Genomic DNA, 18,433 nt, shown 5'->3' on the forward strand with positions numbered 1-18,433 from the left:
GGGGATGAGGGCGTGTCGGGGGGAAGCCAAGTCAGAGAGCAGGGATGGAGTGGGGGCTCTGGTCCCCGTGTTGATGGGTTGGTGGGGAGGGCTGGTTGGGTACCCAAAGAATTTGTTATATGCCAGGAGCTTCACCCACTTCATCTCATTTCAGCCCCACACCTGCCAGGTAGCTGTCATTATCCCATTTAATTGGTGAAGAAACTGAGGCTTAGAGTGTTGAAGAAACAGAAAGATGCTCACCCACTTGTGCATGAAGTCCGCAGTGCCCTGAGTTACAGAGGCATTCATTCCCCAAGCAGAGTACCTGCCCCATGCTGCCTCTCACAGGCCCAGGGACAGTTTCCACCTCCTGATACCTGGCCACCCGCCCCTAGAGACCCAGCAAGCCTTCCTACAGCCTCCCCTGCACCAGGTCCCTGAGGTCACTTCGTCATCCCTGACACCTGCCTGCCCACTGTGGGCACGAGGTCAACCCGGAGCAGACCCTCGGGGCCTGTCTGCCACTAGAGGGAGCCCCAGCGTGGCCATATATGCCTTCTGGGATGCTGAAGGGCTGGAACCCTGGCAGAGGGACCCGCCCTGGGGAGGCTCTGCCAAGAGGCGTTCAGAGGCAGAGCTGTTGTGACAGCTCCCCTCTACTCCCTAAAGACCCAGGACGCTCTGGTTTGTGAGATCAGCATCTTCATTATTAAGGAAGAGATGCCAGGAAATTCAAGGTGCCTGAAAGAGGACCCTTGGCATTCAGGGGCATGGGCTCAGGACCCACCTTCCCTCCTCTGCCCACGCCTGCAGCTCACAGCCCACTGGAGGTCAGAGCACAGCAGGTGTCACTCACAGCAGGCCGGCAGCTGGCTTCCTGCTCCTTAGTTATTGATTTACTGCCTCTCTCATTTGACGAATCTTCACCGAGTACCTCCTATATGTCAAGCATTGGGAGTTCAAGACCAACCTGGACAGCATAGCAAGACCCCATATCTACAAAAATTTAAAAATTAGCCAGGCATGGTGGTGCACATCTGTAGTCCTGGTTAGTCAGGAGACAGAGGCAGGAGGATCACTTGAGCCCAGGAGTTTAAGTTTGCGGTGAGTATGATGGTGCCACTGCACTCCAGCCTGGGTGATGAAGTGAGATCCTGCCTCAAAAAACAAAACAAGGCCAGGCGTGGTGGCTCACACCTGTAATCCCAGAACTTTAGGAGACTGAGGTGGGTAGATCAGTTGAGGTCAGGAGTTTGAGACCGGCCTGGCCAACATGGTGAAACCCGTCTCTACTAAAAAATATGAAAAATGAGCCTGGTGTGGTGGTACACACCTGTAATCACAGCTACTCGGGAGGCTGAAGCAGGAGAATCACTTGAACCTGGGAGGCGGAGGTTGCAGTGAACAGAGGTCACGCCACTGCACTCCAGCCTTGGCGATGGAGTGAGACTCCGTCTCAAAAAAAACCCAAACAACAAACAAACCGAGAAACAAAACAAAACACACACCTCAATAAATTCTACAACAGTTATAAGTCTGGGAGACTCCAGGTGCAGAAGAAGATGTTCTTAACTTCTACCTGGGGGGACTGGAAAGCTTCCTGGGGGGATGGCATCTAACCGGAGAGTGGAGGAATTAGCCAGGCAAAGTCAAGTGTTCCAGGCAGAGTGATCAGTTTCTACAAATGCCTGGAGGTGAGAAAGCATTAGCCTGACCTACCTACCTTCCTTCCTCCCTCCCTCCCTCCCTTCCTTCCTTCCTTCTCTCTCCTTCCTTCCTGCCTGCCTTCCTTCCTTCCTTCCTCCCTCCCTCCCCACTGCCCCTCGTCCCCTCCCCTCTCCTCCCCCCACTTTCTTTCTTCACTTTTCCAGCACTCCTGTGACCAAGCACTCTTCTGGATTCTGGACTAGCTGTGTGGGTGAGCAAGGTGAGCAAGCTCCATGCCTCGTGGCACTCACATGCTAGGGAATGTGGCCATTCAGATGATCCAAAGACGTCTTGAGGCTGGAGGCAGACATGTGGAAGGCCCCTGCCCTGCCCACAGGACCTGGGCCCCATCCTCCATCCTTCTGCTGAGCCTGACAGCTAGCCCCAAGCCCTCCTGCACCAGCCAGCTGTGGGAGATCACCCAGGCCATGGCAGGAGCCTGTGCCAATGTTTTAATAGCCAGACCAAAGGCCTGCTGGGCAGCTCTGCTAATTACAGTGATTAATGTGTTTTATTTACTTAGAAAGAGTAAAGTGTCATCACTCTGTTGTCACAGCCCAGCCCCACAGTCTGATCCTTCCCCTTTTCCTGCATAGGTGCCCCCCAAGCTCCTGCAGGCTCCCCATAGAGGCCCAGTCTCCCTTGAGCTCAGACATCTGGCCTGCTCATTCCCATGCCTGTCTGGAGCCTGCCTACTGTCCCTGGCCTGGTAGTGAAGGAAGGAGCTCTCTCATCCATCCCCACTGCTGGGGAGCTGTGGGGCCACGGTGGTCAGGAGAGGTGGACCTTCTCATCCCCCAAGTCACCTCTGCATGGGGCAGAGAGAGCCCCTGATCTCTAGTTCCCCTCATCCCTCCCCACAAACCCCACTTCATCCCCAAGTGGCACTCACCTCTAGCTGAAGTCATTTTATGTGGCTTCCTGTTTCACGGCCAGCTTCCAGCTCTGGAGTGGGACAGGGACCTTCCCAGGTGCTCTGTTTGTTGAGTGGAGGAAGGAATGAAAGAGTCAGGTCTCCACTCTGTGTGCCTCCGTCCTTATAGCAGGATGGCTTTGGAGCTAGTGATTTTCTCCCCAAATTCTCATGTGTCTCCCTTGCCAGCTCCCCTTCCAGGCAATGTCTACAGGGTGCAGGTGACCTAGTGTCTTCATCCTACAACCAGAGATATGTAAGATCATACCGCACAGAGTTGAGGGCCAATTATCTGAATCCATTGTTATGTTAGCTGGAGCAGGGATATCAAGACCAGCATGCTTCTGTGTGTGTGTGTGTGTGTGTGTGTGTGTGTGACTGACTGAGTCTTGCTGTGTCGCCCAGGCTGGAGTGCAGTAGCACAATCTCAGCTCACTGCAACCTCAGCCTCCCGGGTTCAAGCAATTCTCCCATCTCAGCCTCCCAAATAGCTAGGACTACAGATGAGCGCCACCACATCCAGCTAATTTTTGCATTTTTAGTAGAGATGGGTTTCACCATGTTGGCCAGGCTGGTCTCAAACTCCTGACCACCGGTGATCCGCCTGCCTTGGCCTCCCGAAGCGCTGGGACAGGCGTGAGCCACTGTGCCCTGCCAAGACCTGCACGCTCCTTCCCCAGCAGCCAAAGAAGCTGGGTCTTGACTTCTAGGAAATGGCTTCAAGCCTCCCCTTAAGCTTCCTTGACTGCTGTCATTTTCCTGGTGCCCCCAGGGAAGGCAGCACTTCCTCATGCCTGGCGGTCTTCTCCCGAGGTTAACCTGACTCTCCCTTTGCACATACTCTGCTCTCCATCAATGGAGTTGTGTGGGGTGCCTGGGGGAGGGGCTTCTTCTCAGGGGCAATCTAAGAACTTTGTTTCACCTGCTGGGCCCAGCCTGGGCCATCTCCAGGCCCTCTCGTCCCTCCTGGCACGGGGACTGCTTCATTGCCAGGGCGGTGTGTTTTGCTGGCTCATTCACTGCCATGCTTACCCCAGTAGGCAGCAGCCAGCTGGCAGGAAGCCCAGGGGGAGCCCTCCTCTCACCCGTGCTGGCACGCCTGGGTCCGGGTCAGGGCAGGATTGAGTGGGGTAGGCTGTGTCTTCACTTGCTCTCCCTGTGCAGGTAAGAGATGTCACCTGACAGTCCTTCAGCCCAATTAGGACAGGACAAGGACAATTCAGAGAGAGGGACCGCAGCCAGACGGAAGGCCAAAACACATCTTGGAAGGGAAGCCAGTCAGAGAACCTGGATGTCACACTAGGAGCCACAGCTCCCGCCTTGCCATTAGATGTCTGTGACTGAGGCTGGTCGCATCTTGCTTGGCCTCAGTTCCTCCTCCTGTAACGTGAGAGGGGAAGGACAGGAGGATCCCTTGAGTCTAGGAGTTCAAGGTTGCAGTGAGTTATGATCATGTCACTATATTCCAACCCTGGTGACGGAGTGAGACCTTGTCTCAAAAACAAACAAACAAACCAAAAAATACCTAAATAAATTCTACAATGGGTATAAGCCTGGGAGACTCCAGGTGCAAAAAATGATGTACTTGGCCAGGCATGTGTAGTCCATCATTTTGGGAGGCTGAGGCAGGCAGATCATGAGGTCAGGAGTTTGAGACCAGCCTGGCCAACATGGTGAAAGCCCCGTCTCTACTAAAAATACAAAAAATTAGCCAGGCATGGTGGTGCATGCCTGTAGTCCCAGCTACTAGGGAGGCTGAGGTGGGAGAAGTGCTTGAACCCCAGGGGCGGAGGTTGCGGTGAGCAGAGATCGTGCCATTGCACTCCAGCCTGGGCGACAGAGCAAGACTCTTTCTCCAAAAAAGAAGAAGAAGAAAAAAGGATGTGCTTAACCTCTACCTGGTGGGACAGGAAGGCTTCCTGGGGAGATGGCATCTAACCTGGAACCCGAAGGATATGAGGAATTAGCCAGGCAAAATGACAAGTGTTCCAGGTAGAGTGATTAATGTGTACAAATGCCCAGAGGTGTTTGATGAGCTGAAAACTAAGGTCTCTTCTGGTTCTGGGATTCAACATAGACAGTTCCTGCCCGGAGACAAGCTGAGAATGGAGAGGGCAGATCCCTGACCTCTCAGGGGTGGCCTGGCACTTCCTGGAGGCACTGGGACCCAGCACCTAATGACCGCTGCCCCGCACGGGAGAACTGTTGGGTCTCTGAAGGCCAGAAGGGGGCCAGATTGATAATTGACTCCCACCATGGGGCAGCCGTCCGGCTTCATCAGTATGCAGCGCCTGTGCAGAATACTTAAGAAAAACTTATTAATTTCCCCTCCACAAAGACTGCGAGTTCCACGGCAATCACAGTATCAAGTCGTAATAATAATAAAAAAACTCTCCATTGAAAATCATGGTTGGGACTCTGGAGAGATTGTATTAAGATAAAGGAGATTATAACAGGGCGGACGTTAAAGGTTGTCATTGTCGGGTAAATCACCTCAGGGAGGCCCCAGGACTGCTGTATTCCAGAGAGGGAAAGAGGACTGTCACTGACCCGGCAACCCCACCCTGCCTGCCTCCGCCCACCCTGGAACTCTGCCCTCCTTCCTGCCCTCGAAGGCAGGTAAGAGGTGGCTCTGCCTCTGATACTAGGGAATCAGAGGTCCCAGCCTGAGGACCCTCGTTATGGGCAGAGGGTGGAGCACTGTACAGGTTCTGGAGGATGGAGATCTCTGATCTAGATTAGGCTCTTACAGTCTAGCCTGACGGTGGTCTTCAGAATATGTGCCCAGTCATGCAGGGGCCTGGGACTGGGATGGTGTTTCTGGGTCACCTGTTGGCATTTTCCTGGTAAGGATGAGAAAGGAGAATGAACTTGCAGAAAGGAGGTGATGGTCTGGCACGGTGGCTCATGCCTGTAATCCAAGAACTTTGGAAGGCTGAGAGTCATTTGTGGCCAGATGTTCGAGACCAGCTTGGCTGATACGGTGAAACCCTGTTTCTACAAAAAAAAAAAAATACAAAAATTAGCCGGGTGTGGTGGCGTGTGCCTGTAGTCCCAGCTACTTGGGAGGCTGAAGCAGGAGAAGCCCTTGAACCTGGGAGGCTGAAGTTGAAGAGAGCCAAGATTGCACCACTGCACTCCAGTCTGGGCGTCAAAGCAAGACTCCCTCTAAAAAAAAAAAAAAAAAAAAAAAAAATGGCATGGTGGCTCACACCTGTAATCCCAGGACTTTGGGAGGTGGAAGTGGGCAGATCATGAGGTCAGGAGTTCAAGACCAGCCTGACCAACATGGTAAAACCCCGTCTCTACTAAAAATACAAAAATTAGTCAGGCATGGTGGTACATGCCTGTAGTCCCAGCTACTCAAGAGGCTGAGGCAGGAGAATCGCTTGAACCTGGGAGGCAGAGGTTGCAGTGAGCCCAGATTGTACCAAACTCCAGCCTGGGCATTTGGTAAGACTCCCTTTCAAAAAAAAAAAAAAAAAAAAGAATGAGAATACCAGGGTCTGAAGCCACCCCCCTGCCCTGCCTCTTGGACATAGGCTAAGTCAGAGAGGGTGTCCCAACTTGTCAACAGGGAGTCCCAATCCCAGTGGAAAAGCCCAGTGAATTCCAATGAGGTTCCATCAAGACAAGGCTATGCTTGCCCAGGTGCTGGGTGACCACTGCCCCCTGGGGCTGGGCTGGGTGGGGTGTGGGGCGGAGCTAGGTGTCATGATCCCTCTGTTGAACATCTTCATTTGAGCCAAATGAGAGGGTTCTCTGGGTCTAAACATGTAGTTGGATTGGAAAGTTCCACTGGGCTTGGGACAAGTACAAGCTGTTCACGACTGGGGCAGGGCCCCATGGAAGAAAGGGTTAATCATGGGCTTCTCTGGTCATTACCAAGGGGCCCTAGAATGTGGAAGCTTTGAGTCCTGGCTCGGCTATGTTTTAGCTGTGCATCGTTGGGCAGGTTACTTAACCTCTCTGTGCATCAATTTTCTTATCTATAGAATGGTGGTAATAGCATCAACTTAGTGCTGTGATGAGGATTCAATGTATCATTGTAGTGAAGAATTATAAATAATAAAGGCCTGCTTTTATCTCCTAATTGCCCTTGCCTGAGGTCACACAGTCAAAAGGTGGCCGAGACCACCTCCTGCCCATCACCTACTTTTTTTTTTGAGACAGAGTCTCACTCTTTTGCCCAAGCTGAAGTTCGTGGGATGATCACAGCCCACGGTAACCTCTGCCTTCCAGGTTCAAATGATTCTTCTGCCTCAACCTCCCAAGTAGCTGGGACTACAGGTGTGCGCCACAGTGCCCAGCTAATTTTTGTACTTTTAGTAGAGATGGGGTTTCACCATGTTGGCAAGGCTGGTCTTGAACGCTTGACCTCAAGTGATCTAACCGCCTGGGCCTCCCAAAGTGCTGGGATTACAGGCGTGAGCCGCCTCGCCTGGCCTCATCACCTTCTTCCTGCAAGTTTCTCCTTGGGGAGTGCAGTGTGATGGCCAAGGGCTTGAGCTTTGGACCCAGAGTGCCTGGGGTTCACATCCTGGCTTTAGCTTGGGTCAGGGGCTTCAACTCTCATACTCAACTTACTCCCTTAGGAAAGGCGAAAGTCACCCTCCCAAGGTCAAGGTGGTGCTGCTGGTGCAGTGAGTAGCTCAGACAGGGGTAGCCATGGCAGGCAGCTTTCCCTGGAGTCTCTGGCCCTAAGCTCCCTGACCTGTGGCTGTTAGGGCCAGTGGGACAGTGCTTTCTGCCCCTGGCCCTCCAGGTGGCATCCGGCCATCTGTGGCTCCAAGTCATGGTCACCAAGGACTGTTCTGAAGTCGCCTTGAGTTTATGAGGCTGAGCGGAGAGGACTTAGGCATGTTAAGTGTAATGAGCTAGTACGAGATTAATGTGAGGCCGGTGAAGTCGCTAAGGCAAGTCGTTTTGGCAATTAATATGCACATTTAAGGAATGATTTGAGAGTATGAAAACATTTAAATTTCAGAGGGAGAGATACATTCTGGGAAGGAGAAAACTTACAGAGGATGGAGCTGGGGTGGGGCTGGGATGAAGGTGCCAGATGACCCTGGTGAGTTTGTCCGCGTCCTCCAGGGCCTCTCTGTGCCCTCCGTCTCCAGGAGCACTGGCCTCTCAGAAGACCCGAAGCAGGCACTGGATGGGAAGAGGAAGAGCTGGGACCTTGCGGAAGTGGGGTCCTTGCCTGTGTGTGTTATGGAGCACAGGAAGTGGAGGGGCTGCAGCTCAGAGGAGGTTTGTGGAAGGGGTATCGCTTGAACTGAGCTTTGACATGGGCTGGGAGGAGAGGGTGGAAGCATGTGCATTTGGAGTTTTCATCCAGGAGAGAAAGGCACCCTGTTACTGTGCCTGTGATCTAGATAGGATAGGGCGGCCCGCATATGAGAGGAGACTCAGCTTCTTCAGGGCTGCGTGCGGGCTTCACTAGGGTCCAGGAGAGCAGGAGGCCAGGAAGAGCAGCCTCCTCTTCCTCAGGGAGCTCTCCCTCTCCTGAGCCCTCTCTCTGGAGGGGAAAGGTGGAGTCTCTGCTCTCAGGTGCTTTTTTCTGAGATGGAGTCTTGCTGTGTCGCCCAGCCTGGAGTGCAGTGACACTATCTCTGCTTACTGCAACCTCTGCCTCCTGGGTTCATGTGATTCTTCTGTCTCAGCCTCCAGAGTACCTGGGACTACAGGTGTGTGCCACCACACCCGGCTAAATTTTTGTATTTTTAGTAGAGACAGGGTTTCACCGTGTTAGCCAGGATGGTCTTAATCTCCTGACCTTGTGATCCACCCGCCTTGGCCTCCCTAAGTGCTGGGATTACAGGTATGAGCCACTGCGCCCGGCCTTTCTTAAGAACTTTAGGATAGGTTCTCCACGTGTCTCCCAGGCTCGAGTGCAGTGGCTCAATCACACCTCGCTGCAGCTTTCATTTCCCGGGCTCAATTGATCCTCCTGCCTCGGCCTCTTGAGTAGTTGGGACTATAGGCATGCACCACCAGGTCTGGAGATTTTTTTGTATTTTTTCTAGAGATGGGGTCTCGCTGTGTTACCCAGGCTGGTCTCGCTCTCCTGGACTCAAGTGATTGGCTCGCCTCAGCCTCCCAAAGTGCTGGGATTACAGGTGTGAGCCACTGCACCCAGCCCCATATGCTCCTTGGTGGGACAAGCCTCCTCAGCCCTGCAAGTGAGATTGGAGGCAGGTCCTTCCTTCCTGACGTTTTATCTTTCAGCACCAGAAAGTGTGTGACCCGGGATCTCCTGGGGACCCCTTGGTTCTAAGACCGCAGTCCTCCCATTCACTGATCCAGCCTAAAAGTGGAATGAGCTGGTTCCCAGCTTGCTGTCCCTTCCATCTCCACCGAAGGCCCAAGAGCCAAGGAGTTAGCGCCACCACAGCTGACTGCGATGAAAGCTTTTACAAGTGCCCAGCGTGGTGATTAATAATGTCTCCTGGCTCGGAATGCCTCTTTAATTCCTCTGCTTAAACCACTCTGGAATCCATAACACTTGCCCCTTAGCCTGTGGTTATTCCGCTTCCTTAATGGCCTTTTATGGAGGGACCTTATTGAAAGCTTTTCCCCAGCCTGAGTAAATCATGTCCTCTGGGTCATCCTTGCCTGCAATTTTATTAACTTCTTATGAGGAGTCAGAGAGACCAGAGGGACGAGAGGGAGGCCAGTGTTTCCTCCGTGTTCTGTCCTGTCCAGGTCCGGCACTGTCCCTTTCCTGGCTGGGATCTCAGAGGAGGGCATGGCTGGGGACACTGGAGATAACAATGTTTGGAGTGTCTCAACCTAGTGCTCCGCCTCCAACACTCATCTGTCAATCCTTCTAGGTGGATGGGGGCTGGGAGACCAGGCACTGTGAACTGGACAAGCAGGGAACCCTGGGAAGCAAGGGCAAGTGCTAGGACGGACAGGATACATATCAGTTACCTGGTATATCAGTTACCTGATTCATTGGTTACTTGGTGCACAGGTTACCTGGTGCATCAGTTACCTGGTGCGTTGGTTACCTGGTGCACACGTTACCTGACTCATTGGCTCATGCCTGTAATTTCAGCACTTTGGGAGGTCGAGGCGGGCAGATCACTTGAGGTCAGGAGTTTGAGATCAGCCTGGCCAAGATGGAGAAACCCTGTCTCTGCAAAAATACAAAAAAAATTAGCCAGGCCTGGTGGTGGGTGCTTGTAATCCCAGCTCTTGGGAGGCTGAGGCAGAATAGCTTGAACCCAGGAGGCGAAGGTTGTAGTGGGATCGCGCCACTGCATTCCAGCCTGGTGATAGACTATATCTAAAAAAAAAAAATGGAAAAGAGGCTGCCGTCCTGATTCTGACCTGTGGCAGGGGAAATGGCTGGCTCTGGCTGCCCCAGCCCCTCCTTCGTTCAGCTCCAGGCTTGGAGCACTCCCTTCTCCCTGCTTCCCCCAGCCGCTGGCAGGCACTGGCACTTCCCCTGTGCCAGGCTCTGTGTCGAGGGCTTTGCACGTATTATCTCATTTAATCCTCTCCCACCCAGCCTAAATCGCCTCTCTTCTCAATTACTTCCGCCCATTCTCCGCTCCCTAGCCCCATCACAAGTCATAATATGCATTTGCTTGTTTACTCGTCCTGTTTTCCCACTTAGACTGTAAATTCCTTTTGTTCTCTGCAGCATCCCAGCCTGGGTAGAAGGCCTGGCTCACTACATATTTTTTTTTTTAATAAATGAGGGACTTAATCAAGTGAATAGGCGCAGAGTCATTTTCTCGGGATCACCCAGCTTGTGTCTGTAGAGCCGGAATCCACCCCCACGTTGCTGAGGGAACCTGCTCCCCCATGATGACAGGAGCTGCTGGGAGCAGGCTGAGTTTCCGGCCAGCACAGAAGCCGAGAATAGCTGCAACCCCAGGGCCTTTACATTCCCCTCTGTGAAATGAGTTTAGCTTCCCAGTGGTGCTGGGAGCAGAGCCGGATTCCCCGCTAAATTGGAGGCTGCCATCAGACGCTCTTCCTGGTCTGAACTCTCCTGCATTTTCTGGCTGGGAGTAACAGTGAGCCTCAGGCCGGGGAGGCAGAGGGACAGTAGAGCACACATCCCCAGATGGATGTGGAGGATACAGAAATAAAGGCCTCGTTCCTCATCCCTGCTTGGAAAGGGGGAACAGGAGATATACGGCTCATCTGCTGGCACCTTCAGCTCGGCCTGTGGGATAGACAGTCTGATGACTCCATCCCCACCACTACCCACCACTCCATTCCCCGCACCTCACACCTGCGGGACAGAAGGAACCGCTCCCTCCCACTCAACTCCTACTGTCTATTTTCCACCCAGCAGCCAGAGTGGTTTTTAAACGAACAAATCAGGCTGGACATGGTGGCTCACACCTGTAATCTCAACACTTTAGGAAGCTGAGGCAGGAGGACTGCTTAAGGCCAGGAGTTTAAGACCAGCCTGGGCAAAATAGCAAGACCTTGTTTCTAAAAAAACCAAAAAAATTATCTGGGCTTGGCAGTGTACTTGTGTAGTCCCAGCTACTTGGGAGGCTGAGGTGGGAGGATGGTTGGAGACCAGGAGGTCGAGGCTACAGTGAACTGTGATCACGCCACTGCATTCCAGCCTGGGCAACAGAGCAAGACCCCTGCCTCAAAAAAATAAAAATGAAAGAACAAACTAGATTATGTCATTGCCGGCTTAAAACTTTCATTAGCTTCCTATTCTACTTATAAAACAATCCAGGCTGGACACGGTGGCTCACACCTGTAATCCCAGCACTTTGGGAGGCCAACGTGGATGGATTGCTTGAGCCCAGGAGTTCAAGACTGGGCAGGGCAACATGGTGAAACCCTGTCTCTACAAAAAAATACAAAGATTAGTTGAGCATGGTGGCACGTGCCTATAGTCCCAGCTACTAGGGAGGCAGAGATAAGAAGATCCCTTGAGCCCAAGAGGTTGAGGCTGCAGTGAGCCATGATCAGGCCACTACACTCTAGCCTGGGTGACAGAGTAAGACTATGTGTCAAAAAAAAAAAGACTGGCTGTGATGTTTTACATCTGTAAGCCCAGCACTTTGGGAGGCTGAGGTGGCGGATCACTTGTGGTCAGGAGATCAAGACCAGCCTGGCCAAAATGGCGAAATCCCATCTCTACTAAAAATACAACAAATTAGCTGGGCCTTGTGGTGCATGCCTGAAATCCGAGTCACTCAGGGGGCCGAGGCAGGAGAATCACTTGAACCCCAAAGGGGGAGGTTGCAGTGAGCTGAGATTACGCCACTGCACTCCAGCCTGAGTGACAGAGCGAGATTCCATCTCAGAAAATCTGAAAAAAAGTCAAGCTCCTCTTTGTGACCTATGCCTGATCTAACCTTCTCTTCTTTTTCCAGCCTTGTCTCACCCTGAGATCCCTCCTCCATTGCCTTGCCAAGCTTACCCCTTTTGCCTCTGTACTGCCAGAACTCAGTCCCTCTCCACACCTTTGCCCTTCTGTTCTCTCTGTCTGGCATGCTCTTGTCTTAGATCTCAGGGCTGACTGCTTCTCATCATTCAGGTCTCAGCACAGATGTCCCCTCTCTGCAGAGCCTTCTCCTGACCACCCCCAACCCAGCACATCCTATCTCCTTTTCCTGTTTTATTGCTTCATTGCACTTGACACTGTGAGTCTAAAATCTAAGATTGTGTTATTTATTTATAGTTTATTCTTTTCATAGCCGTCTTCCCCACTGAACTGTCAGTCAGCTCCATGAGGGCAGGGACTGTGTCTGGTCATTACTCTGACTTTGGGGCCCTGAACAGTGGCTGCCTCATAATAGGTGTTCAATAAATGTTTGCTGAAGAATGAATGAACGAATGAATGAACATTTCACCTTGGAGGGAGGCTTGCTTGGGGCATCCCTGCTGGCCAGCTTAGCTCCTTCCTGCCCCAAGGCCTTGCTGTACCAATACTAGAAGGTGAGGAGTGGGGCAGGGAGGGAAGTGGGAATGGGGCCAGAGCTCCCAGCCTGAGCACCACTCCTCCGGTCCTGAGCCATGGGGGGTGACCTGAAGTGGGTGGCTGCTTCCTATTAATAACAGCAGTAGCACTGCCAGGAGAGGAGGGGAGGGAGGCAGAGGTAACGGAGATGGGATAATCCCCTCACCCCTTACCAAGCCAGGGAAATTGCACCTTCTTTTTTAGAAGACAGGAATGCCACTTTAAAAAAAAAAAATCAAGGGGCTGGATGCGGTGGCTCATGCCTGTAATCCCAGTGCTTTTGGAGGCTCAGGCGGGTGGGTCACCTCAGGTCAGGAGTTCAAGACCAGCCTGGCCAACATGGTAAAACCCTGACTCTACTAAAAATACAAAAATTAGCTGGGCGTGGTGGCGGGCACCTGTAATCCCAGCTACTTGGGAGGCTGAGGCAGGAGAATCGCTCGAACCTGGGAGGCGGAGGTTGCAATGAGCTGAGATTGCACCATTGCACTCTAGCCTAGGTGACAAGAGCAAAACTCCTTCTTAAAAAAAAAATTAGGGCTGGCTTGTAAATGGGTCTGTGTCTGCTCTGTGGACGACCCCTCTGTGAATGCGTGTGAGGAGGCTTCCTCCCTGGCTGGGTGGGATTGCGAGCAGCTAGAGGGACGTCCCCCTCTTACCCCTCCCCTTGACTGTGCCATCCCTAAACAGAGGCCTTGGCTGAGAGCGAAGTGTCTGTGCCCTGGGGCTGGGGAGGGTGAAGTTTGCCCAAACTCCTCCCACTCCTGTCTCTGAGGGTGGTTATTGGGGAATGGAAGTGAAAGTGAGAATGGGAGAGAGGAGGAGAAGGAGAGGGAGAACAGAGATGGTGCAGGCTGCTTGCTGGCAGACCCGGGCATGGGCAGGAAGGCCTGATCTGGCCCCACCAGATACCTACCTGGCTTTGCCGTTGTCCTGGGGTAGGCAGGAGCATCAAGGAACTGGCAGAACTATCGACAGAAGGAGAGCTGAGCTGCTTTCTCTCCCAACAAGAAAAGAGCCCCATTACTGTCATTTTCAGGGGAAGAAGCATGCTGTCACCTCCGAGACACCTCTGTCCCCAGCACAGCAGCTCCCAAGGGCTGCCCAGTGAGGATGCTGAGGACAGGTTCCACTGTCCCCCCAGGCTCTGGTGTGCTCCCCCCAACCCAGATGCCCCAGCAGGGCCCCCTAGTGACCCAGGTCTGTGGCCATCCTGCTCCCTGTCTCCACTGTCTGTCTGGAGCCCCGCTACCAGCCTCCATCCCCCACCATCACCCCCCTGCCTCACTGGGACACATGCCCCAGCCTGGTCTCCGTCTTCTCACCCAGTCCTGCCTCTCACTGGGCCTCACTGCCGCCCAGCCCTGGAGAATCACTTGAACCCTGGAGGCAGACGGTTCAAGGCAGGAGAATCACTTGAACCCTGGAGGCAGAGGTTGCAATGAGCTGAGATTGTTCCATTGCACTCTAGCCTAAGTAACAAGCCCTGTTCCTTCTTTGTGTCCTGATCCCCAGTCCTGAGTCCTTTGGCCCCAGACATGTCTGTATTTCCATGACCAAGGGCCTTTATAAATTCTTCAGGCACCCTCCGGAAGCCCCTGTCCCCTCATCCACACAGCTCTGAGCCCAGCCCAGCCCTGTCCCTAAAACCCAGCAGGACCTTCATGGGCCACGACCTCCCACTCTCCAATGCGGCCCCTAAGAACTCAGGATCGGGCTTGGTGTTAGCCTGGAGGCCCGGAGGCTGCTCATTCAGTCCTGAGCTGACGAGAGTGTCATTAACAGGTTCCTAACTGGGTCTCACGTCCTGGGCTGTCAGGACAGCTTGTGCACTGTGTTAGAGAAACATCACGCTCTGTGTATATCACTCCTTGGGGTGGTGGCACTCAGTGGTGCCTGAGAGTCACATGTACTTGTGAAAAGTCTCGGTCTCCCACCTCCTTCCAGACACCTCTCTGTTGCTCCCTCTGCTGGGTTGTGGAGGGGTGGGGTATGTCACAGGGTGTCCCTGTGTGGTCTCAGGCATCATTTTCAGCTCTCCTTGGGTAGAGATTTCTTCTCTGGTCCCATTCACCCTGGCTCCTGTGCACCTACCCAACTATAGGAGGCTTTCCGGGATGCACGATTCTCGAGAATAGCCCCTGTTTCCTAAGCAATCACTCCGTGTCAAGCACTGGGCTAAGCAGGATCTTCCTGGCCTCACAAGGTGGGACCTGACATTATCTCCATGCTCAGCAGAGGAAATGGGGGCTCAGAGTTGTCAAGCCACTTGCCTATGGTCACAGAGCAAAACCCTGGTGGAGCTGTGATTAGGCTATAGGTCTGGGTGACTCCCGCCTGAGTTCCTGGGCTCAAGTTAGTTACCCCATATTTGATTGGGAGACCCTGTGTGGTCATTTCTTGGTGCCAGAGTCTGGGTGAGGTGCACAGGCAGAGAAGCTGGGTCTGGAACAGTCTGTCCGGTGGGACACTGTCATCTCCCACTGAAGCAGCAGGAAATGCAGCCCCAGGCCTTAAGTGAGTGTTTATTCAAAATGAAAGGAAATCTGAACAAGGCAAGTAACTCAAAGAGAGAAGAGCAGGCCCTACATGGGAAAGAAGAAATTGCCCTGTCCCTGCCCTTCCCCAGCAAAGCACGCATAGCTAGAACTGTCCTAGCCAGCAGCAAAGAGTGGGCCCCTGGCCAGGCGCAATGGCTCATGTCTGTAATCCCAGCACTTTGGGATGCCAAGGCAGGAGGATCACTTGAGGCCATGAGTTTGAGACCAGCCTGGGCAACATGGGGAAACCCCCGTTTCTACAAAAAATAGCTAGTTGTAGTGGCACATGCTTATAGCCCCAGCTACTCAGGAGGCTGAGGAGGGAGGATCACTCAAGCCCAGGAGTTGAAGGCCATAGTGAGCCTTCATATATGGTGTATATGTAGCGTGTATATAATGCATATTGCCCTGTAGTGTATTTATAGTGCATACATAGTGTATGTGTGGTGAATATGCAGTGCATACGTGGTGTATAGTGTATATGCAGTGTATATAGCACACATATAGTGCATTCATAGTGCACAGATAGTGCACATATGGTGTATATGTAGCGTGTATATAATGCATATTGCCCTGTAGTGTATTTATAGTGCATACGTAGTGTACGTGTGGTGAATATGCAGTGCATACGTGGTGTATAGTGTATATGCAGTGTATATAGCACACATATAGTGCATTCATAGTGCACAGATAGTGCACATATGGTGTATATGTAGCGTGTATATAATGCATATTGCCCTGTAGTGTATATATAGTGCATACGTAGTGTACGTGTGGTGAATATGCAGTGCATACGTGGTGTATAGTGTATATGCAGTGTATATAGCACACATATAGTGCATTCATAGTGTACAGATAGTGCACATATGGTGTATATGTAGCGTGTATATAATGCATATTGCCCTGTAGTGTATATATAGTGCATACGTAGTGTACGTGTGGTGAATATGCAGTGCATACGTGGTGTATAGTGTATATGCAGTGTATATAGCACACATATAGTGCATTCATAGTGTACAGATAGTGCACATATGGTGTATATGTAGCGTGTATATAATGCATATTGCCCTGTAGTGTATTTATAGTGCATACATAGTGTATGTGTGGTGAATATGCAGTGCATACGTGGTGTATAGTGTATATGCAGTGTATATAGCACACATATAGTGTATTCATAGTTTACAGATAGTGCACATACGGTGTATATGTAGCACGTATATTGCCCTGTAGTGTATTTATAGTGCATACGTAGTGTACGTGTGGTGAATATGCAGTGCATAATAGCACAATTGTACAGCATATATAGTGTGTGTATACAGTACATAGTGCACAGAGTGTATACAAAACATATACACTAAATGTGTGCAACACATTAACTACATTACATGTGTGCATTACATTACACATCTATCACATATGTGGTGTACAGGTAGTGGACATATAGTGCATATATGGTGCATGTGTAGTGTATGAATATGTAGTGAACATATAGTGCATATAGAGTATATATGTAGTGCATATATATGCACAATATGTACAACTATACGTGCACTAGTCACTAAATATGTAATATATACGCACTGTATATTCACATATACACATATGTGCATTACATGTACACTACATGTATATGGTGTGTGTAGTGCACATATAGACACATGTATACATATATGCACTACATATACACCGTATATGCACTAGAGGTACACTATAGATATGTGTGCACTATATGCACTATATTCATGTAGTGTACCTATAATGCACATATCTACATGTGGGTATATACATTGTTCACTGGCAATTGGCCTTAGTTTTCTTTTTTCTTTTCTTTCTTTTTTTTTTTGGAGACAGAGTCTTGCTCTTGTTGCCCAGGCTGGAGTGCAGTGCCCCGATCTTGGCTCACTGCAACCTCCACCCCCAGGTTCAAGTGATTCTCCTGCCTCAGCCTCCCAAGTAGCTGGGATTACAGGCTTGTGCCACCACACCCGGCTAATTTTTGTATTTTTAGTAGAGACAGGGTTTCACTGTGTTGGCCAGGGTGGTCTCAAACTCCTGACCTCAGGTGATCTGCCTGCCTTGGCCTCCCAAAGTGCTAAGAATACAGGCGTGAGCCACCATGCCTGGCCATTGGGCTTAGTTTTTGATGTCCGTCCACTGCAGGTGTCCCTCCATGGCCCTGGTGAGTGGGTCCGGGTGACCTGTGGAGCAGGAGAGTGGGGTCCCCAGCATATACAGTGCTCAGGGACCATGTGCCTCCTGCCTAGGTTCCAGGGGCAGGCACTGCTATCTCCTCTCAGGCCTCCAGGGGGCGCACCTCCCCCCATCAGCCGTGTTCAGGCAGCCTCCCTGCAGACCCCATGCAAGCAGGTAGTTTTTTATTTAGACTGATTTATTATTGAAACAACTTGAAACAGCTTCAAAGTAAGTCAAATGAGAAGAGATCCTCACCCCTAGTCTCATAAATCAAGGGGCATTCAAAGAAAAGGGAAAACAAAGAAATCACAGAAGCCTGGAAACAGATGGGCTTTCCTGGCCTTGTATTCCTGCCCTCTCTCCTAGGGCGCGCTGGGAACCAGCCTTCATTTCTTTCCTTCACTTGAAGAGCCTGGGTGGAAAGCTGTGCTCCTCCTCCTCCTCCCCCTCCTTCCTCTCCTCCTCCCCATTCTCCCCCTCCTCTTCCTCCTCCTTTTCCACTTTCACCTCCCCCTCCTCCTCTTCATCCTCCCCCTCCTCCCTTTCACAGTCACCAGGGAGAGGCTGGTGTCCCCACAGCGAGGGCTGGATTTAAGAAGGGGACCTCTAGTTCACACACCAGAGCCCCTTTCTAGCCTCAGGCTCCTGATGCCCTGTGGGCTGGGGAATGTCTCTGGGCGTTGTGATTTGGGGTTGGGAGATGGAGGGACTGTGGTTCCTGGATGATTGTGGAGAGATGTGAATTTGCGGATCTAGTTGTGAGGCCATCTGAGGCTGCCCAGTGTGTGGCTGTTGTGCTTTGTGTTCCCGTGTGTGCGTGTTCCCGTGTGTATGTGTGTTCCTGTGTGCATGTCTCCGTGTGTGTATGGTGTGTCCTTCGGTGTGTATGTGTCTGTGTATGCACACAAAAGCACATGAGCATTCCTTGGGCCTGGCGTGGAATTTCAGACCCACTCTGGATGAAAGGGAGCTGCTGGCTGCCTGTTCTATTCCCCTAAATATGGGTGCTGCCTTGCCTTTGTGCCAAACTGCCGGCAGCTGAGAGCAATGCAGGGTCTCCCTCTCTCCACAGCAAATCCTGGCTGGGGACCCCACTCTCCTGCTCCACAGGTCACCCGGACCCACTCACCAGGGCCATGGAGGGAC

At 51.9% G+C, this 18,433-nt stretch overlaps 1 protein-coding gene across 1 annotated transcript in view; it reads left to right on the top strand.

Moving 5' to 3' along the window:
- UBIAD1 (UbiA prenyltransferase domain containing 1) overlaps positions 1-18,433 on the top strand; it is a 100,854-nt gene that overhangs the window by 45,530 nt on the left and 36,891 nt on the right. Inside the window, exon 2 of the mRNA XM_054258761.2 lies at positions 1,854-1,909. Coding sequence (XP_054114736.1) covers positions 1,854-1,864 — 11 coding nt within the window. The 3' untranslated portion in view covers positions 1,865-1,909. The remainder of the gene's footprint in view (positions 1-1,853; positions 1,910-18,433) is intronic.

This window comes from Callithrix jacchus, chromosome 7, assembly GCF_049354715.1.
Source record: "Callithrix jacchus isolate 240 chromosome 7, calJac240_pri, whole genome shotgun sequence".
Lineage (NCBI taxonomy): Eukaryota > Metazoa > Chordata > Mammalia > Primates > Cebidae > Callithrix > Callithrix jacchus.